The sequence below is a fragment of the Arachis hypogaea genome, chromosome 14 (assembly GCF_003086295.3).
Source record: "Arachis hypogaea cultivar Tifrunner chromosome 14, arahy.Tifrunner.gnm2.J5K5, whole genome shotgun sequence".
In the NCBI taxonomy this organism is placed as follows: domain Eukaryota; kingdom Viridiplantae; phylum Streptophyta; class Magnoliopsida; order Fabales; family Fabaceae; genus Arachis; species Arachis hypogaea.
Window position 1 is genome coordinate 140699202 of NC_092049.1, and position 22098 is coordinate 140721299.

The 22098-nt window shown below is 31.6% G+C and overlaps 4 protein-coding genes across 4 annotated transcripts; 1 reads left to right on the forward strand and 3 right to left on the reverse strand.

Moving 5' to 3' along the window:
• Positions 1 to 332: 332 nt before the first annotated feature.
• Positions 333 to 11880, reverse strand: LOC112795445 (F-box/kelch-repeat protein At3g23880-like). Its single transcript, XM_072215287.1, has 2 exons — positions 11804 to 11880; positions 333 to 1924 (listed from the first exon to the last, which is right to left on the reverse strand). The coding sequence occupies exon 2, from the start codon at positions 1696 to 1698 to the stop codon at positions 718 to 720; it is 981 nt and encodes a 326-aa protein (XP_072071388.1). The 5' UTR covers positions 1699 to 1924; positions 11804 to 11880; the 3' UTR covers positions 333 to 717.
• On the reverse strand, positions 6252 to 7376 carry LOC112795446 (F-box protein CPR1-like). Its single transcript, XM_025837375.1, has one exon. It carries the CDS (start codon positions 7374 to 7376, stop codon positions 6252 to 6254), a length of 1125 nt encoding a protein of 374 aa, XP_025693160.1.
• LOC112795447 (F-box protein CPR1-like) lies at positions 10628 to 11833 on the reverse strand. The gene has a single exon (XM_025837376.1). The coding sequence runs from the start codon at positions 11831 to 11833 to the stop codon at positions 10628 to 10630; it is 1206 nt and encodes a 401-aa protein (XP_025693161.1).
• Positions 11881 to 17278: 5398 nt separating the features above from the next.
• On the forward strand, positions 17279 to 22080 carry LOC112798034 (putative late blight resistance protein homolog R1A-3). Its single transcript, XM_025841184.3, has 3 exons — positions 17279 to 18039; positions 18213 to 20993; positions 21727 to 22080. Coding segments are annotated over exons 1-3 (3270 nt in total). The 5' UTR covers positions 17279 to 17551; the 3' UTR covers positions 21728 to 22080.
• The last annotated feature ends 18 nt before the right edge of the window (positions 22081 to 22098 follow it).

A 22098-nucleotide genomic window follows, 5' to 3' on the forward strand; every position in this document is an offset into this window, starting at 1 on the left:
CTGACGGAGGAGAGAGAGACTTAAAAGTGTTAAAGATGAAAGACTGAGAAACCAGCGCTATGTCTCTCACCCAATGTTCTGTGTTCTATCATAAAAACAATTAAGAGTTAACTAACGAGAAAGGCAATATTGAGTTGCATAATTAAAATCTGTCCTTGGCTTATATGCAATTTTTTACCCTATAATTCATGCGCAGAAAGAAAACTAACGAGAAAGGCAATATTGAGTTTTTCTTTGCACACTTTAAGCACGTAGAAAATTAATCAGTAAACTGACAGAAATCTGAATTAAAAATCTACGGCTTATACATTCAAAAATTAAGAAAAGAATACTGAAGAGAATACGTACAAAGTCAACATTTCAAAGTGCAGTTCACATCACAAATCTCATTCGGAAATGTGATATTCTGTTTAGAAAACATACCAATTAATTACATTGTTTCTACTTTCTACCAACCACAACACAAAAAAAAAAGACAATTAATTATGTAAACGCTTTATAATCATCTAAAAAGTCAAAAGCTTTAGACATGAAAAATATCTAAACTTCAAAACCCCACTACAAGACCAGACTATAAGAAGCAAGACAATGATTAATGATTCCCTGCATTGATACATTCAAATTTCAATATCCATAGACTAAAGTGATATTTTATTGCAACTTGATGCATAATGCATATTACACATTCCTTATTCATTTATCACAATGCAGCGAAAACTAACACGAATATCTCGTTGCAAAGCAAGGAGAATAGGTACATCCAGCCTTCCTCTTATTCTTCTTGTCCTTATCCTTAATGTCGCTAGGGAGGGACAAGAGACTCTCTGTATACACCGCATCTGCTCTACGGATGGGACAATAAAGATTTTTAAAATGCTTAAACAGGTCTCCTCTGACGTTATATATTAAGTACCCTTTTTGATCGGAGAAAGGATGACCTTTTCCAATAATATCACCGTTACTGGATAAGCACAATGGCTGAAAGGTTTTGCAAGGAATCTGAAAGAGAGTCCAAGATGAGTGCACTTTATATTCTTTCATCACCCATATCTCAGTTGTATGGCTACTATAATTGTGACAATACAAAGATAGGCAGTCTCCTAGTAGGGCGAGACATGGAAAGAGGCATTTACTGATTAGCAGTTGTCCCGGTGCAGATATCCTTGAGAAAGTCCTTTCCTTAAGATCAAAGATAAGAATAGCATCCCTGTAATCTTTAAGACAGGAAGGCACCCAATGAATAGCGCCATTCAAGAACAACCCACAAGAATTGCGGTCAAACCAATCCAATGGTCTGGGGAGTACAGCATCAAGATTAATCCATGAATTGGTTCTCAAGGACAAGCATTCCAAGTGATCTTCTTGCCTTTCATAATCCCTATAAGCTACAACAAGTAAGTAATCATCCTGTGATGCATCATAACCAAATCCATGCAGATTCCTACTGTAGGGAAGCCTAAAGCCTTGGTATTTAAGACTACGAACAATATGAGAATAGAATATTCTTTTGCTGAATCCAGTCAGTGGGTTCCATACCACAAGAAAACGTGGGTTTCCACGCAAGAGAATAAATCCTCTGCAGGATCCCAATACCTCAAAATCATAATCTGGTTTCTTCTCGAAAGGGGGAGACACTTCTTTTTGTGATGCATCGTTTTCGTCTAAGTAAATCAAGTAAGCCATAGCGCCTTTTTTCATGAAGACGTTGGTGGCAGCGGAAGAGTGGCAAAAATGCAATTCCGCAAAGTCAGGATCAGAAATTAGAGAGCACCACAGCTTGGAAACGCACTTGAGGCGAGCGACATGTCTGATAGGCACCCGCAATAGGATTATGTGAATCAGGTCACGAGGGAGAATGTCGTGAATGCTTTTGCTCTTTCATTCATCTTCTTCTCCATGGTAGATTCCTTTTTTGCTTTGTTCACTGTGTGCTTCAGCTTCTTATCTAAGCTTGGATTGATGAGCTTTTTGCAATTCAAATACCAATTCACTGTCAACTCCGGTCCCTGGGACTTGTAATTGCCTTGAAATCCTAAAAATAAGGGAAGGGGAAGCGTTAGTTTTGGATTGGATATTGGAAAACAGTTCAACTAGGTATCCTTTAAAAATCGTACAACATTCAGCCTTTTATTATAATAATTAAAGAAAATTAAAACAAACACAACTAAAAAGTATGAATAGATTTATTGTCTTTTTAAAATTAAATACACATTCAAAATACAATTTAAAAAAACTGAAATTTAAAATTTAAATTTTAAATTTTTGTTTCGGATTTAATATATTTAATTATTAATATATTATAATTTAAATATATATCTAAAAATCAAATTATTCAAAATTCAAAATTTTAATTTTAAAAATATAAAATAAACCTTAAACTATCAAATTATTAATTAAACTCATACAAAACACTCAAAGAAGCAGAGAAGTCACGTTTGCGCCATGTCGAAAATTCATAAGCGCACATGGAAAACTCAGAGGTGCACATCGAGAAGTCATCCTCCGCTATCGTTTATCCTCAAAACTCAGAGGTGCACATCGAGAAGTCATCATCCGCTGTCGTTCATCCTCTTCTGCGCTCATCCTCAACGCTGCCTTCCTCCTTTTCGGCACTCATTTACAACGCTGTCTTTTTAATGTTTAAATTTAAATTTTAGATTTATGATTTTGGATGTGTTTTAAAAATATTTTCTGTATAACATCATAATTTTAGATGTGTTACAGTTATTTTTTAATGTTTAAATTTAGATTTTAGATTTATGATTTTATATTTTCTGTGTAACTTCATAATTTTAGATGTGTTACAATTAGTTTTTAATGTTTAAATTTAAATTTTAGATTTATGATTTTGGATGTGTTTTAAAAATATTTTTTGTATAACTTAATATTTTAGATGTGTTACAATTGAAAAAGAAACTACAATTGAAAATATTTTAGTTTATGTATATAATTATATTCGACCATTCATAATTGTATTATTAACATTTATATTGTATTATTAAAGTTGACTGATTTTAGATGTGTTTTAAAAATATTTTGTATAAAATATCATACTATCAGATGTATTATAATTAAAAAATAACAACACAATTTTAAATTAATTGTTGATTATATACTTTATTTGCAACAACTTTATTAATAAAATTAAATAAGATCAACCTTGTTCCAATTAAATCAGCAGAGTGTTTTTATGTTTAAATTAAAATATAATTAAAAATGTTGAACATGATATTTCTTAACAAATTACATAAACACATGTGTGGAAAATAATGATACCTTTCACCAATGCAAAATGAGAGAGTGCTTCAGCTGGAAGGTGGTGATGGTCTTCACCAATAAAGACGAGATGGAGAATTCAGCTGACAGCGTCCTTTTTGGTTTGGGATTCACGTGTGAATATCCCGTAGAATAAGGAATTTTAAAAACTGTATCTGTTACGTGAAGTTACGAAAGTAAAGCAAAATCACCGTAACTACCAATGAAGTGGGTGTGTTTTAAAATTTAAATTTAAATTAAAATCTAATTATAGATATGTATCTACAAAATAGAACATGTTACACTAAAAAAATAATTAAATATTATTTAAATCTGATTAAAGACTGATTAAAGGCTGATTAATACTTAGATAGAGACCTAGAAAAAATAAGGAAAAATAATAAGAGACACAAGACTAGTATTAGTATCCATAACATAGTTTACAATAAAAAATTTGTAACAATTCTAAAAATTGTAAAAGCCTATACTCAAGACAGTTAAATTTTTATACTGTATGTGTAGATATTTAAATCCTAAATATACAATACTAACTGTGTATTTGAGCCTCATTGCAGTCTTAACAATTAACGCATCAAAAAATCAAATTAGAAAACTGAATTGAAAATCTACAGCATAAAAAAATTTATTACATTTAAAAATCAATATTGTAGAGAATATAGTAAAATAGACAATTTCATCGAAGTATTCTATCATCATCAAGCAATAAGCATAAGCAAGGTTAAACGGGTGTGTTGATTTAGTTTCTGAAAATAGGAAAATTTTAAGAGAATTCAATGTATCTGTAACTTCTAATTCAGGTAAGCATATCTGCCTCTACATCAATTCTTTAGTTAATTACCAAAAATTTTTTACTAACAATTTTATCAGTTACATATTAATTACTTATATGTCATTAGGATGAATTTTCTGAGTCTTATTTTATTGTAATGTACCTAATAATATTACAAAAGATACACATCAATTAAAAATTATTTACGTGTTGCCAAAGCTAACATCTTAACTGAAAGTATACAATGAATAAGAAAAAGTATATTATGTGAATAAGCGAGATGTCTGATCGGCACCCGCAGTAGGATTATGTGAATAAACTCAAGAGGGACGATGTCGTGAATGCTCTTACTCTTGTCATTCCGATTCTTCTTCTCCATGCTCATGCTCGATTGTTCTTTTGCTCTGTTCACGGTGTGCTTCAGCTTCTTTTTCTTATTTATGTTTGGATTGCCGAGCTTTTCACAATTCATATAACAATTCACTCAACCCAGAGACTTAAAATTGCTTTGGAAACATAAAGGGAAGGAAATGGTCAGTTTTAGTAAACATAATTTGCTTTTTAATATAGTAAAATATTTACATTTTATTACAATCACCATTATAGTAGTGATTAAGATAAAGTGAACTTTTTAATTAGTTTTTTATTTTATTTAATTCTATTTTGAGTTTGCGTTAAGCTTATTTTGAAATTTTGCTAATTATTCTAGATTGATTTATCTATCTTAGAAGGTAGTTTCTTTTACATTAAATTTAAGTGTAGCATTTTGATGTAAGGATATAAAATAAAAATCCTTAGTAACAGAGATGATAACAATATGATGAAGAACAATTTTTAGGATTCAGAGAGAGAGAGAGAAGAAGCAGAAGATAATGAACAAAATAGATAGCAAACTCATAAAAAACAATTTTGTGATTTCAAAAGAAGCTGACATGCCAAGAAGTGTACATTAAGCACTCAAGGAGCGTCACCTCCTTGGAAGCTTTATTTGTGTACACTACTGAAATTTGTTGCTACTTGCTACAGGGAGAGTGGGGGTCAATATTTAATAATAATGTTTGATGTATTTGATATAAGAAAAAAATGCTTATACATTTTATCCAACCACCTCACCTAATGCTTATTCATGACATCAAGTAATATGCATCGTGATAGCTTTCCAGCATGAATGATTCCTTTAGCATTTTGTCATCACCAAATCAAAAGCATAAGCAAGGTTAAACGGATATGCATGACATGACTATCTCCATGTATACAAACGGGTAGGAACAGAGTGGATATCCGCGAATTTGGATAGTGTTGCGATGTCTGGTCAATGGTCATACGTAAAATTATAAAATTTACACTACTATAACAACTATATCAACATACTACAAGGTTTCATTCCCGATACAACAATTAATGTGAAAATAGAAAATTTAAAGTGTTTCAATTAACCTACCATGATAGAAAGCCCTACTATTACAAGCACATGCTCTATGAACAATTAAGAATTCAAGTGGCAAACATAAAGATCCTAACTGTAATCCCAACAAACAAAATACTGAAATATTTACCACTAAGACCAAACTTAATTGACAAATTAACAATTTGTTTATAAGTTAAATCTCATATTGGCGAGTGATATTCTGTGTAAATATGATAATGCAATTAAGAAAATATTGAATAAAGATAAAGCATATAATATAACAGATTAGATTCAACAAGAAGCTATATTTACACTTTCAAAAGTTTCAGTTTTTTACATTCATAGTTGGAAGGAAAATCATACTTTAAAACAAAGGCAAAAAAAAATTTCTAGAAACTTCTTCCAGCTCAACTTGCCAATCCTACCCTTTATTTACAATAGAATTAAGTGTCTCAGTTGTTCAGTCAAGCTCTCGAAATTCTCTTTCCTTGTTTGACATCTTTCTGATTCTGATGGTGTACAGAAAAGATCACCATTGCATTACACATGAAAAAAGAAATAACTTAAAAGTTAAAACCCCTCACCACAAGACTAGGCTTGAGGAAGCAAGACAGTGATAATGATTTTCCTAAACATCGATAAAATTCAAATTTCACCATCCATAGACAAAAATCAAATTTGATTGGAACTTAATGCAAAATGCATATTACTCATTACATTTTCATTAATCACAATTCAATGAAAACTAACGGGAATAGCTTGATGCAAAGCATAGGAGAATAGTTTACATACCGTTCTTTAGTTATCCTTATCCTTAATGTTACTAGGGAGTCGCAAGAGACTCTCTGTATACACAGTTTCGGTTGCATCAAATGAATAGCAAAGATTTTTAAAATTCATGAGCAGGTCCCCGCTTGCGTTATACATGAAGTATCCTGTTACTTGATAAAATCTTCCAATAATATACCTATTACTAGATAAGCACAGAGGCTGGAAGCCTCCCAAGGAAGGAATCTGATAGAGCGTCCAAGAACATTGCACTTTATATTCTTTCATCACCCATATGTGAGTTTTATAGCTATCATTATTGTGATAATACAAGGCTAGGCAGCCTCCCAGTAGGGCGAGACTTGCATAGAAGTATGCACTCGTTGGTAGTTGTTCCGGGGCAGATATCATTGAGAAAGTCCTTTCCTTGAGATCAAAGATAAGAATAGCATCCTTGTAATCTTTAAGATGGGAAGACACCCAATGAATAGCGCCATTCAAGAACAACCCACGAGAACGACCGTCATAAATACCCAAGGGATTAGGAAGTGCAGCATCAAGATTAATCCATGAATTGGTTTTCAAGGACAAACATTCCAAGTGATCTTCTTGACTTTCAGAATCCCCCCAAGCTGCAACAACTAAGTAATCATCCTGTGATGCATCATAACCAAATCCATGCAGATGCGTACTGTCGGTAAGCCTGAAGTCAAGGTACTTACGACAAGGAACAATATGAGAATAGGATATTTTTTTGCTGAATCCAGTCAGTGGATTCCATACCACAAGAAAATGTGGGTGTCGATCCAAGAGAATAAAGCCTCTGCAGGATCCCAAGACCTCAAAATCATAAGGTGGTTTCTTTTGGCAAGGGGGACATACCTCTTTTTGTGATGCATCATTGTCGTCTAAGTAAACCAAGTAAGCCATAGTGGGGTTTTCTATGAAGAAGCATGCGTTGGTGGCAGCGGGAGAGTGGTGAAAATGCAATTCCGCAAAGTAAGGATCAGAAATTAGGGAGCACCAGAGCTTGGAAACACACCTTAGGCGAGCGAGATGTCTGGTTGGCACCCGCAGTAGGATTCCGTGAATAAGCTCAAGAGGGAGGATGTCGTGAATGCTCTTGCTCTTGTCATTCTGATCCTTCTTCTCCATGCTCGATTGCTCTGTTTTGAAGGATGACTAGAAGAAAGTAATGGTAAATATTTCTTGTGTTTAAATTTTATTCGAGTAGATCAAATTTAAATACCTACTGGTAAAAACAAATTTTTTTTAATGGTACAAAAATATAATACGTATTCATGACCAATTTTTGTTTGTCAACTTTTTTATTAATAGATATCTGATCTAAATTAAAAAAAATTTTTTACAACCTTTTATATATCTTAAACTTTTTTCTCAAGATATATATGTAAAGATAAAAGATTAAAATTTTTGGATTGGTTACTCTTTTATATATATATATATATAATGAAATTTATTATTAATTTTAAATTTAAACTTTAATTTAGATTTTATCTTATTTCAAATTTAAAATCTTATAAATCATATCATATCATAATTGAATTTATAATAAAATCAGTTAAAATCTCGTCTAAATTTAAAATTTAAATTTAGAAATAGAATAATTAATTATTTTTAATTCTCATTTATTATTCTCAATTATATTATTATTATTATTATTATTATTATTATTATTATTATTATTATTATAATAGTAAATAATATAATAATATTTTATTTAAATTAATATAATTATTTATTTGATCAAATCAAAATAATAATTAAATAATTTTATAGTAAAAGTTAAAACACTTATTAGTGTGTGACTCCATAGATTCAGTAACAACACTCCTTAATGATCGGATAGTATGAAGTAATATATTTTTACTAAGAACCTAAGAAGAATAAAATATAATTTTTTCCATCTTTCATGTTCTTGATTAACCCTTAGAGTATGATTTAATTGTCAAACTCTAACTTGTTACCATTATTATAATGAACTGTAAATGATCTAAAAAACTCATTTCTTCATTCGGTCAATTTCCTTAGCTAAGATTTTATTCATCTCAGTTATAGAGCTCAAACTCTTTACCGAAAGTTGACGAATTCTTTATTGACTAATTATTAATTTTATAAGTATTTAAATAATATACAATATCCATTCAACTAGCACCCTAGAGTCTAGGGTATTAGCCTATTAGATGTTGGAATCAAAATATATTAAATACATTGTTAATTACTATAACGATCATAAGTCAAAAGAAGTTTTATTACTATATTCATTTTAAAAATATCTTATTGACATATATGCCGTAATTATAACTATTAAAAATTTTTAATAAATAAAATATATTAATTTTCATCCAATAAAAATTGTTATATATATATATTTTTTGTTTTTTTTTTAAATTAAATTATTAAAAAAATTATTATTATGATTACTATCTTAATAATAAATCTCTAAATTTAATAAAAAATATTATTAATATTAATTTTTTAATATACAATAATAATAACAAATTATAAATTAAATTGTAAATTTGTGCTCATACTACTTTTTTTTCCAACACTTTTGGTTTGTTCAGCGTTTGCTTCAGCTTCTTCTTCGTAATTTCTTATTGGCTGTTGAAAACATAAAATGGAAAGGGAAGGGTCAATTTTGGATAGGCTATTAAAAAAACTTACTTTTTTTTTAAATAATAAAAAAGTTTAATTTATTTTAAAAAATTAATAAAAATATAAAAAATTATTAAAATTTATTATTTTTTACTATTAGTTAACCATCAATATTTAAAAATATGAATTAAAATATATTGTTAGATTATTAAAATAAAAAATTGAGTTATTGACTAAAAATAATAGCCAAAAATAATAAATTTTGATGACCTTTTAATACTTTTTTAAAGTTAAATATAATATTTTTAGATTTATTAAATGAAAAAATATATTATTTTTCTATTTAAATTGTATAAAATGGTAAATTTTTTTTAAGTGTATAAAATAATTCTCGAACATGCATTTTCCCAACGGTGAGTCAGATGTATATGCAAGGTGAGATACTGAGATGTATATGGATAAGGTAAAAAGTTTTCATACATTGAAATGACGTTTTTCTGTAACATTTCTAAATTCACTATCTCATATAGAAAAAATTTAAAATGTACCAAAAATATTAGTATTCCAATTGTTTTAACGGTTAATTTCAATTAATATATATTATATATATTTTTTATAATTCAGATCAACTATTAAAACAATTAAAATACTGGTATTTCTTGTACATTTAAAACTTTTTCTCATATATAGCTCTTAAACCCACAAATAAAATGCCTGACTCTTAGTTTCAGAATATGCAACTATTTTTCATGCTATTGATTGATTTGAATTCTATATCTTAAGCTAGCCAACAAGATAATTGAGTAAAATAATCAATATAAAATTCTACTACCAAAAAAATCATATATACCAAGATATATAAGGGAAAGATATCTCCGCCACTAGAGTTGGTAATTCATACCCTAGGCGCGGATATCTAACTCGGTCCAATCCGTTTGAGTAGAATAGGCTACTCGATCCGCTGCGGGTAGGATACGGTCCGAATATGCCTATGGATAGGGTAGGGTACGGGTTTAAGATATACCCTACCCTACCCTACTCTATCCGCACCTCATATATAATACATATTTTATTAAAAATTAGATATACAGTGAAGGAAGTGAGAGTTAAACCCACAACCATTCTTATGTAATGACCTACCATAAGTGAACAACCACTAAACTAATTAGTTAATTTAGTAATTTAGAGCATTAGTTTTTTATTTTTTATGTTATTATGTATAAAATTTGAAATGATTGAATTTTATATTTACTTTACAAAAATTTGATATTTCTGCGGGTAATATAAAATAGGGTAGAGTTTAGAACTTTAGGGTATGAGTAAGGTTAGGATTGAGAGATTCTCAACCCGTGAGTAGAGTAAAGTAGAGTTTTAATAAAATTTTCAACCCGCGGATAAGGTTAGGGTAAAATCCAAACCCTACCCAATCCTACCATTGCTAGTCCTATCCGCCACACACTCAAGGAGAAGAAAATAAAAAGTTTAGTTTTTCTAAGAATTTTAACTTAAAAAACTTCAACTAAAGATCTCAATAAAAATTAATTTAGTAAAACTTTAGACATGAAAAAGATCTAAACTTCGAAACCCCACCAGAAGACTAGACTATAGGAAGTAAGACAATTATTAATGATTTTCTAAACATTGATAAATTCAAATTTCAATATCCATAGACTAAAGTAACATTTGATTACAACTTGATGCATAATGCATACTACACATTACTTATTCATTTATCACAATGCAACGAAAACTAACAGGAATAGCTTGTTGCAAAGCAAGGAGAATAGTTAGAGTTTTCTTCCTCTTATTCTTCTTGTCCTTGTCTTAATGTCGCTAGGGAGTGGCAAGAGACTCTCAGTATACACAACATCCACTCCACGGATGGGACGACAAAGATTTTTAAAATGCTTAAGAAGGTCTCCTCTGACATTATATATAACGTATCCTACTTTATCATTAGAAATATAACCTCTTCCAATAATATCACCATTATTGGATAAGCATAATGGCTGAAAGTCTTTACAAGGGATCTGATAGAGAGTCCAAGATGAATGCACTTTATATTCTTTCATCACCCATATGTGAGTGTTACAGCTATCATAATTGCGATAATACAAAGCTAGGCAGCCTCCTAGTAGGGCGAGACTTGAATAGGAGTATGCACTCACTACAGGTTGTTCCGGCCCAGATATCCTTGAGAAAGTCTTCTCCTTTAGATCAAAGATAAGAATAGCATCCCTGTAAGCTTTAAAACGCAAAGGCACCCAATGAATAGCACCATTCAAGAACAACCCATAAGAATAGCTGTCAAGATCACCCAAGGGTTCGGAGACTGCAGCATCAAGATTAATCCATGAATTGGTTCTCAAAGACAAGCAATCCAAATGATATCGTCTTTCCCAATCGCTCCAAGCTACAACAAATAAGTAATCATCCTGTGATGCATCGTAACCAAATCCATGTAGAAGCGCACTGTAGGGAAGCCTAAAGCTATGGTATTTACAACGACGAACAATATGAAAATAAGATATTCTTTTGCCGAATCCAGTGAGTGGGTTCCATACCACAAGAAAATGTGGGTGACGATGTAAGAGAATAAAGCCTCTGCAGGATCCCAAAACCGCAAAATGAGAAGGCGGTTTCTTCTTGAAAGGGGGAGACATCTCTTTTTGTGATGCATCATTGTCGTCTAAGTAAACGAAGTAAGCTATAGTGTCGTTTTTTATGAAGACGCATGCGTTGGTGGCAATGGGAGAATGGTAAAAATGCAATTCCGCAAAGTCAGGATCGGAAATTAGAAAGTACCACAGCTTGGAAACGCACCTGAGGCGAGCGAGATGTCTGATCGGTACTCGCAGTAGAATTCTATGAATCAGCTCAAGAGGGAGGATCTCGAGAATGCTCTTGCTCTTCTGATTCATCGTCTTCTCCATGGTAGATTCCTCCTCTTTTGCTTTGTTCACCGTGTGCTTCAGCTTCTTCTTCTTATCCATATTTGGATTGCTGAGTTTTTCGCAATTCATATAACAATTCACTCAACACCGAGACTTCAAATTGCTTTGGAAACATAAGGAAAGGGAAGGGTCAATTTAAGATTGGAAATTGAAAAAACAATTACTTCTTTTTTAAATTAATTAAAAAGTTTAATTTATTTTTAAAATTTAAATATAATACTTTTAGATTTATTATATACAAAATTTATTTTTTTTATTTAAATTATGTAAAATGATAAAGTTTTTTTTTAAATGTATAAAAGAATTAAGTCTCAAAATAATTCTTCAAAATGAAAACTAACAAGTTAAGTCTTCATTTACTATGATTTTTTTCAGAGGTCTAAAACAAAGAAGGCAAAGAAGAGTAAAGAAACACAAGAAGAGTAAAAGCATCCTATATTGCTGAGCAACTAAATTCATCCAAGTTATGATTACTATTAAGAGATTATTTTTTAAAAGTTATAGTATTTATGTTTGGTAAATTAAATTAAAAATAGTTTTTAATAAACAAAAAAAAACAACAATTGTATTTAATAAAATAGTTTTTAAAATTTAAAATAATATAATAGACATAAATATAAGTATTAAATTTAAAAATTAGTTAACATATGAATTTATATTAGACTTTTAAATTTTGAAAAGCAGAATCCAATTTTAAAAAGCTCTATCTTAGGTGATTTCAAAATATCTCCATTTTAGCTTTTTTGATTTACCAAATATAAAATGAGAAGCTTGAACTTTTAAAAAATACAAGTACCTCTCAAAAAATTTTACCAAACCAAGTCTAAGTATATTCTGAAATCTTACTAATTATTCTATTTTAATTTGTCTGGTAGCTTTTTTTACATATTAGTTTTTTTTTTTTATTAAAGATAGGAAAATTTAAATTCGTAACGTTTTAAGTGAATATGAAAAGATTATACCATTTGAGTTATAACTCATTGACTTTTACCTATTAGTTTAAGTATAACATGTTAATGTAAAAATATAAAATAAAAATCTTTAGTAACTGACTAGATAACAATCTGATCAAGAACAATTTTTAGGTTAGGGTTCAAAGAGAAAGAAGAAACAAAAGGTGAACAAAATAGATAGCAAGCACATCAAAAATAATTTTGTGGTTTCAATTTTTCTATTTAATTCACTAATTTTAGATAATAATTAAATTTATTATAATGCTAGATTGCTAGCTAATCTTCTCTATTTTAAATTAATTAATAATAAATACCGTTTATCAATAATAAATTATAAATTATAAATATTATTGTTTTTATTTCCTAATTCAATTATTTGCAATTCTTATTCTCACTTATTTTTATCCAAATTATTTTTCATAATAGATTTAGGGTCTATTTGAAAAGTTTTAAAAATAATTTTTTTAAGCTTTTAACTTTTAAAAAGTAGTAGTATTAATGTCTGGTATAATTTTCAAAACCAAATTGCAGCTTTCTAAGAAGCTATTTAGGAACGTATAAAAAATTTAAAAAAATGACTTCTCTCATAATACTACTATTTTTTATCACATTTCTATAAAATAAACACTTTTAAAATTAAAAACCCAAATACAAAATAACTTATTTATAAGTAACTTTTTTTGTGACTATTTATAAGCTACTTTTAATATAGTCATAGTGAGGAGCATAGAAAACTGCCTTGTATTGTTCTTTCTTGTATTGAGGCAATCTGATGGGGATAAGCTGAAAAGCAAGTATGTTTGCCCAGTTCTTATTGGCAATCTCATCCTTCTGGTCATCATTCGAGAAAAGAAGGCGTTCGAGCCATGAGGGACCACAGTTTCGACGCAAGAAAGGAAGTGAAGTTGAGGTCTTCATTGTTGAAATTTTTACAGGAATGAAAGAGAGAAAAAACAGCCCAGATATGATCTTCAGTCGATTGGACGTCTGGAAAATTTGGTTAAAAGGAGGTCAGTCGAAACCCTTCGACGTGTTGCTTGCCAGATGAACTGTCCCTATCTTTATGCATGAACTTCTCAAAAACAACATTCAACCAAAGTTGGAGAAGCCAGAGGGGACCACCAACATTAATTCGAGAGTTATTTCGAAGACAATTGACCAGATAGCAATTTCTTCGAACAAGTGACCCTAGAGTAGCTTGGCCAGATTGAACTTGTATCTCTCATGTAAAAGGGCAGTCAGGGGAGGAAGAATTTCTGCATTTGGACACTTCAAGAGCAGAAGATAATGGCATTCAGCCAATAAAACAGAAACGCAACATGCTCATCATCAGTCACAGGTTTATTCTCATGACCCATGTTTTGAGCGATAAAATCGCTGTAGCAAGTCTTGTGGATTATCCTATATTCTCGATTCGGCTGTGCATAAGAAGTTAATTCGGGAAAGTTTACTGGGAGGCTAGTAATAGCAGATTAACAGCCACATCAAGGAGTGAGAGGCCAATCATTCCACAGTGGAGTTAAAAATTGTTGGTGGTCTTGTTCCAGAAGTTGACCACAGCCCCAATCATCCAGGGGTGAATTGAGGGTGTGAAATGGGAGAGTTGTAAGAGGTCTTGGATGCTTAGGGCCTCCAGGCAGCATCCTTCTCCGACTCAAGACACCTATGCCAGGTCCTAAAGTCGACCCCTCGAAGAGTAATTTTAGGGTTATTCCTAAAATGTTTTTGGGGATTGATGAAGGGAGATATGAGGAGATTTTGGTTAATCAACAATTCCTCCCCTTATGCATTGGGAAAGAATTGGAGACGTTTGTTTGCTTTCTCCAGAGATAAAATATGGCCAACAAAATAGTGAGTTTCTTGGCCGATGTTAAAGGGGATAAGAATCCTTGGGTCTTCGATTTGAGATTGAGGGTCTTCAATAATCTCATCGTTGATTCGGTTGAGTATTTGCAAGGTAGAGGGAGCTGATTGATGAGCCATAGGGTCTTTGCCCTTGTCTTGAGCAGTAATGCGAGTTGAAGGGGAAGCCATTGTTAAGCAAAGTGAGAAATGGGAATGAGAAATTGCAGTTGCAGAATAAAAAAAAGTCCAGAGGTGAAAAAGAAATTGGAGTTTCAGAAAGTAAGAATTCGGGAGGTGAAATGATGGTAAGAAAATTTAATTTAAGGAAGAAGGGTTGTTCTTTTAACTGTTGTTACAGAGGAGAATTCAAAAAGAGAGACAACTTCCTGAAGAAGGTGAAGTGGTGGAAGAGGGAGATTGTGAATCGTGTGAGACGTGTCAAACGGATGAAAAGTTAATGAGAAAAGTGAATGACATTTATGACTAATCAAGGTGATTTCCGTTAATGATTAAGTCAGGATTAAGTGTTTTGTCTTTCAAAAATGATTTTGAAAACAAAACACATTAATCCTAGGGGATAATTTGTTAGTAAAAAACAATTGAATTCGAAGAAAGAGATCACTTGAATTGTTAAGTGAGCTTACGGAGAGAAGTTGGTGTTGAAGGAGACGTGTTTGGGGACATTGAGTAAGAATTCGATTAACTTAGCAAATCGAGGAGTTATTCGACAAAGAATATCGAAGACTTTGAAATCGAAGGCTATTCTCTAACCGTCATATGATCAGGCAAAAGAGTGGGAACAATTATCCACATTTTCGCACACGTGGAAGTTTCATTTCAAATTGATCGGTTAAGAAAATGGCTATAAATACTAGAAGGCTCAAAGATACAAGGGTTGGAACTTTGTTTCAGAAATTACTCACGCACACTTATATCCCAGAGGCTTTCTGAGTCTGTTTCGAGTTAATTCTCTGTAAGGTTCCTTCTGTATGTCTTTATTTTTCATTTATCGTTTCTACAAACTTTACTTTTCCTGTTCAATTTACCTTTAAAGCAATGTTTAATTTCTTTGCCCAATTTATATTTCAGTATCTTTAATTTCCATGTCAAATAAAGTCCTTTGACTCAGTCGAAGGCATTTTACTGCTTTGTTTAAATTCAATGCAAACCATTTCAATTTCAGTCAATTCTATTTTTCAAAATCTTTATTTTATGCCTTTTTAGTCTTTCCTTCTAAATCTCGTCTAATTCGAAGATCTTTGATACACTTTTAAAAAAATTGGTACCTATAAAAAAAGAGTAAATTTCACATTAAGACTATTAGAATCAAACCACCATCGATTTGATAAAAATCGACACAAAAACACATTAATCACAAAGTAATAAAACCTAGTAGAAATAATGTGGTGCCAAGAATAGCAGAATAGTACTTGTCCTTTCAAAACGTGGTTAAGTAGTTTCAGTAAACACCTCTACTATATATCCTTAATTAAGTATATAAGAATTATCATAACTATAAGAATTAATAATCTATGGTTTCAAACCATTCAAATTTAATGTTAGATGACTTAAATTTTCATCAATAGTGGATTGATTTTCATGTTGTTTATTTAATTTTTTTCTGAAATATGATTTAACAGTTGCCATAATACCATTTTTATATCTATAGATAGTCCTTAACTCTAGTTTGGATATACTAAACACCAAAAAAATATAAATATAGAAAAATATTACATAACTTTTATCTAAAAATAATCTTGACACAAAAAATGTGAGAATAATCTTAGAATATTAAAATATTTATTTTTAATTATTATTTTTACTTGATATATTGATTTATATCCACAATAGTAATAATAATAAGAGAAAAGGACAAATAGGTCTCTGATCTTTTGTCCCACGGATATTTTCGTCCCTAACTATTGAAAAATACTTTTAAGTTCCTGACATTCATAAAACTTGGATAGATCAGTCTCTGACGAAGGCATTTGGACGGATCAGTCCCCGACGGAAGCATTTGGATGGAGGAACTGATCCATCCAAGTTTTGTGAAGGTCAGGGACTTAAAAGTATTTTTCAATGGTCAGGGACGAAAATGTCCGCGAGACAAAAGGTCAGAGACCTATTTGTCCTTTTCTCTAATAATTATGATGAAAAATATTAGAAGATTATTAAAATTTATTATTTTTAGTTATTAATTAATTATTAATATTTAAAAATATGGAATAAAGTATGTTATTAAATTATTAAGGTAAAAGAATTGAGTTGATGGCTAAATGATGATAAAAATAATAAATTCGGATAGCCCATAATATTTTTTATTGTGATAATTGATAACTAGAATGAAACCTATGTGATGGCAGAGAAGTAAATTATTTATACTATATAGTGTATTTTAATAATATTATATTATTTAAAAATTGATTAGATAATATGTAAATTAATGTTAAATTAAAATATTTTATATTAAAAATATTTTGCATAATATCTATTTAAAAATTTGTATACAATTATATATATATATATTCAATTAAAATGTAATACAAATTGAAATATAGTTTTTTGTTTTAAGATTTTAAATTCATTTATTTTTAGAAAAACCATAGATTATTTATACTAGAGTTATACAAAGTTCCATCTTTATTTTTTGTTTTTATTTTTAGATTTACTTCACTTACTATATTTTATCTCCTAATGCGATTTTCTTTGGTTTGCAAAAAAACTAAAGAACAATGAATGAATGAAAATGAAAAACATCAAAAATGCAATCTATTAATGACTAACAGCTAGCAGTACTTTACCTTACCTGCTTGACTCACCAAGTCAATCTATGAAGAAAAATCAAAATTATAGTTGATGCATTACTTGGTTTATTCACTTTATACCTAATTGCTTGTAGTTGTTACCCATTTTAATTCTCACAGATGTGAAACTCTGCAAGGACTATTATCATATTATCATGGCGGATCATGATGCAGAATCCTGCTCCTCACAATTCATATACGATGTTTTTCTGAGCTTTAGAGGCTCCACAAGATGTGGATTCACGGATACTCTCTACACCGCTTTGACCAATAAAGGAATCACTACCTTTAGAGATGATGAGAATCTTAGAGTTGGTGATAGAATCAGAGATACTCTTCTTGAAGCCATTAAAAGATCCAGGATGTCCATTGCTGTGCTGTGTCAGAACTACGCCTCTTCAGCATGGTGCTTGGATGAACTTGTCCAAATCATGGAGTGCTCTAACAAAGGATCAAAACGACCAGTTTTCCCAATTTTTTACCATGTGGATCCATCAGATGTAAGGCATCAGAAGAATCAATATGACCAAGACATGAAGCAGCATGAAAGCAGATATGGCAAAGACTCGCACAGGGTACAAGCATGGAGGTTGGCTTTGTATGAAGTTAGCAATCTAAGCGGAAAGCACTGTAAAGTGAATCGGTGAGTAACCTTTAGTTCATGAAGTCTCCTCATTGTTATATCGTTAGCTTCTATTTTCACAGCTTCATTACAAGATTTTGAGCATTTATAGCAACTTTGTTTCATTTATTGTTGTTGTATGTATATAGTTCTTTATATAAAATGAGTACATCTTGAAGAGGTATTTCTTGCAGCTATGAAAGTGAGATTATCAAGAGTATTGTTGAAGAGGTCTCGGCAAAGCTTCCTCCTGAACCACTATATATTAAGCATCCAATTGGTTTTGATTCTCACTTTGAAGCGGTGGAATCACTTTGGAATATCAAATCTCATAATACCATTTGCATGTTGGTCATTTATGGAGATGGTAACAAGACCACATTTGTTGGAGAGTTGTTTAACAAGTTCCAGCATCAATTTGAAGCTGCGAGTTTTCTTGATAAAGTCTCTGAAAAATCAAGAGGTGTTGATGGCCTAGAAAACCTCCAAGTAGCACTTTTGTATGAGATGGGTGTGCATAAAAAACCTATGCTAGGAAGTACATTAAAAGGATCTTCTGATATAAAACAAAGTCTCCGCAATAAAAGAGTCCTTCTGGTTCTTGACGATGTTGATAATACCGAACAATTGGATTCATTGGCAGGAGGAGGTGATTGGTTTTGTCCTGGTAGTAGAATTGTTATAACAACAAGAGATGCCAATTTTCTAAATAATCAAGTGTTAGATGGATTCAAGATTGAGAAATATTGCATTAATGAAGGTGAATTTGATAGAATGGAAGCTCTCGGGTCAAATCATCAAAAGCAAGATGAGGTAGTCGAGGAAGATATGGTGGGATTTGTGAATATCTTCAACGATGTAACTAAGCAGTTGAAGGAAAATGACTCATGTGTTGATGTTATCTCCATAATAGGCATGGGTGGTTTGGGTAAGACTACTCTCGCTAAAAAGATTTACAACAATAATGAGGTGAAGAAGTTGTTCCCTTGTTGTGTGTGGGTTACCGTTTCTAAGGACTACAAAGCCAAGGAGCTTCTTCAAAGCCTTCTAAAAGGTTGTGGGTTATCCGAGTCCATTAAAGGCGAAGACATAAGCGAGGATGATCAAAAGAGCAAGGTCCAAAAGTTCTTAGAGAACAAGAAGTATTTAATAGTGCTTGATGACCTATGGGAACCTGAAGTTTGGGATGAGGTAGATTGCTTATTTCCGGAGAACAATAATGGCAGTGCAATATTGATAACTAGCCGTAATGATGGTGTGGCAAACTATACAGGATCAAAATCTTACTACCCTCCATTGCTAGATAAAGATGAAAGCTGGAAATTATTCTGCAAGAAGGTGTTTAAGAGAAGAGAGTGTCCTTCTGTTTTAGAACATATGGGTAGATTAATGGTCGAAAAATGTCGAGGTTTACCACTTGCTATTATAACCTTAGCGGGAGTTGTTGCTAAGAAGAGGAGACTTCCAGTTGAGTGGACGAGAATCATGCGCAACGTCCTTTGGTATGTTGACAAGGATGATGGCAGAGTAACAAATGTGTTAAAGCTCAGTTATGACAGCTTGCCTAAAAGATTGAAGTCTTGTTTTTTATTTTTGGGAGTGTATCCCGAAGATTATGAAATTCCTGTGAAACGATTGAAACAATTATGGATTGCTGAAGGGTTAATACAACCGCCAAAAATAGGAATATCAGATGGTCTAGAAGTAGAAGATATTGCTGAAGAGTACTTGAATGAGCTGGTGGATCGTAGTTTGGTGATGGTGGTGAAAAGAAAGAGTGACGGAGGGGTCAAAAGTTGCTGGATTCATGACCTTCTCCTTGATCTTTGCATATCAGAGAATAGAGCTGAAAAAGGTATAGAGATCTGCACTGGAAAAGACATTCCATCCCTTGACAATGTCAAATCTTGTAGGTTTTCCCTTCGAAATACCAACCGGGATTCATTTAAGCAGTGTGATCACTCCTGCATCCGTTCTTTAATGTGCTTCTCCGGTCGCTACTTTCCAGAGGGACTTGATCTAATGAGTTTCAATTCAGCTCGCATTTTGGAATTTAGATATGGTTATGCTTTATCATTAACTACCCAGGATTTGAGTATGATCATCCATTTAAGATACTTGAGACTCTATCGAGTTGTGCACTCTCCAACAAAGAATCACCTTGATCCAATCTGCACCCTTCCGAATCTAGAAACTCTAATTCTTGACACAAATGATGTTGTTTATAACATTCCGCATGGAATATGGAGGCTCAAGAAATTGAGACATCTTGAAGGAATATTACGCATGAGGAGTAAGATCGTTCCACCTGAGACGTCAGGAGAAGACTGTTTGCCAAATCTCCAAACTCTCCAATATTTGATTGTTGAAGAACGAACGAAAATATCCTCCATTGTTAATGGAAGATTCCCCAAGCTGAGAAAATTGGGTTTAAAATGTTGGAAGCATGAGCTAAAAGGCTTGCATCACCTGAAAAATCTAGAAAAACTAAAACTTGAGGGCTTTACGCAATTGCCATCAAAAGCACATGAATTTCCTTCTAATATTGCCAAGATAAACATAGGGTTAAGGTCAGCCAATTTTACACTTGCTGTCATCAACTACAGTTGCTTGAATACTCTAGGACACCTTACCAGCCTCCGTGTTCTGAAAGCATGCTCGGGGAAGGTCAAGGGCAAATCTCTTTGCCTTGCCGCTGGAAGCTTCCCAAATCTTGAAGTGCTTCATTTGACAGACATAAGTTTCAAAAGTTGGATATTAGAGAAAGGTGCAATGCCATCTCTCCAACATCTGTTCATCAAAGACTGTGATGACTTGGATAAGCTTCCAGAGCAACTGTGGTCCTTGACTAACTTGCAAGATGTGCGTGTGGTGAACCCAAATCCAAAATTGAGAGAAAGCCTCAGGGAACGTGCTAAGCCCAAGGATGGTTGTAAGCTCATCGTAAGCGAAGTCCCAGATAAGTGGATTATATGGTAAGTTTTTTTCCCCTTTCTAAACCCACAGCTGCCTTATTAGTTATTATTTGTCAGTCTATTGCATATCTAGTAGAAATTTATATCTTTTTTTACCATTGAATTTGACCCTTCTTTTGATATATGACACTCTGATGTGATGTAGTAAACATAATTTATTTTTTAATACGATAAATCACCATTATAGTGATTAAGAGAATTTTTATTTTTTATATTGGATTATGAGTGGTGAAGTCTTTAAAAATGATCTAAATGTTATGAGTATTTACAAAACGTTAGTGACATTTTCTTCTTATATAATTAAAAAATATTTTTTTTTTTTTACAAAACATTAGTGACGTTTTATCTTTTTATATTTAAAAAATATTTTTTTCTACAAAACGTCAATTAAAATGAACAAATATTATCGTATTTCACATTAAAATTATCCATATCTAAAAATTTTAGCCTGATTAAGACCAAGTGAATTTTTTAATTAGTTGTTATATATCATTCTTTTGAAGCGGTTTATTGTTGCTTTATTTCTATTCAATTCTGTCTTGAGTTTGCATTATGCATATCCTGAATATATTGCTAGTTAGTAGTTACTCTAGTCTGATCTATCTGTCTTCGATTGATAATTTCTTTAGAATATTAATTTAAGTGTACCAGGTTGAAGTAAGGATATAAAATAACAATCTTTAGTAACTGACTAGATACAAATCTGATCAAAAACAATTTTTTCATTTCTAAGATATTTCATCAGAGGAAGAATAAGATGAGGATGATGATGAAGAAAATAGATAGCAAGCTCATCAAGAACAAGTTTGTGGTTTTAAAGAAGCAGACAGGCCAAGTGCACATAGTGGATTGGCCACCAAAATAGTGTTGTCACTTACAAGCCATGGTGGTGGTAGCGGTGGGTATGTTTTTTGTTTTGAAGTGTTGTGATGTACTATGTTTTCCTATTTAAGTTCGTGTAACTTTGTAGGTTCTTTGTTTCAGAGACCAACTTTACTAAATTATAAAAAGAGAAAAAGAAAATTGTAGTTAAAAATACAATCTTTATCAACAAGCTAAGAAGTGCACTATAGCATTTACTCTACCATTAGACCTGAGTTCTTGA

Coding starts and splice junctions, on each gene's coding strand:
- LOC112795445 (XM_072215287.1), bottom strand. CDS start 1,698: ATGAAAAAAGGCGCTATGGCTTACTTGATTTACTTAGACGAAAACGAT.
- LOC112795446 (XM_025837375.1), bottom strand. CDS start 7,376: ATGGAGAAGAAGGATCAGAATGACAAGAGCAAGAGCATTCACGACATC.
- LOC112795447 (XM_025837376.1), bottom strand. CDS start 11,833: ATGGATAAGAAGAAGAAGCTGAAGCACACGGTGAACAAAGCAAAAGAG.
- LOC112798034 (XM_025841184.3), top strand. CDS start 17,552: ATGGCGGATCATGATGCAGAATCCTGCTCCTCACAATTCATATACGAT. Junction 18,040..18,212: donor AAGCACTGTAAAGTGAATCG/GTGAGTAACCTT, acceptor TATTTCTTGCAG/CTATGAAAGTGAGATTATCA.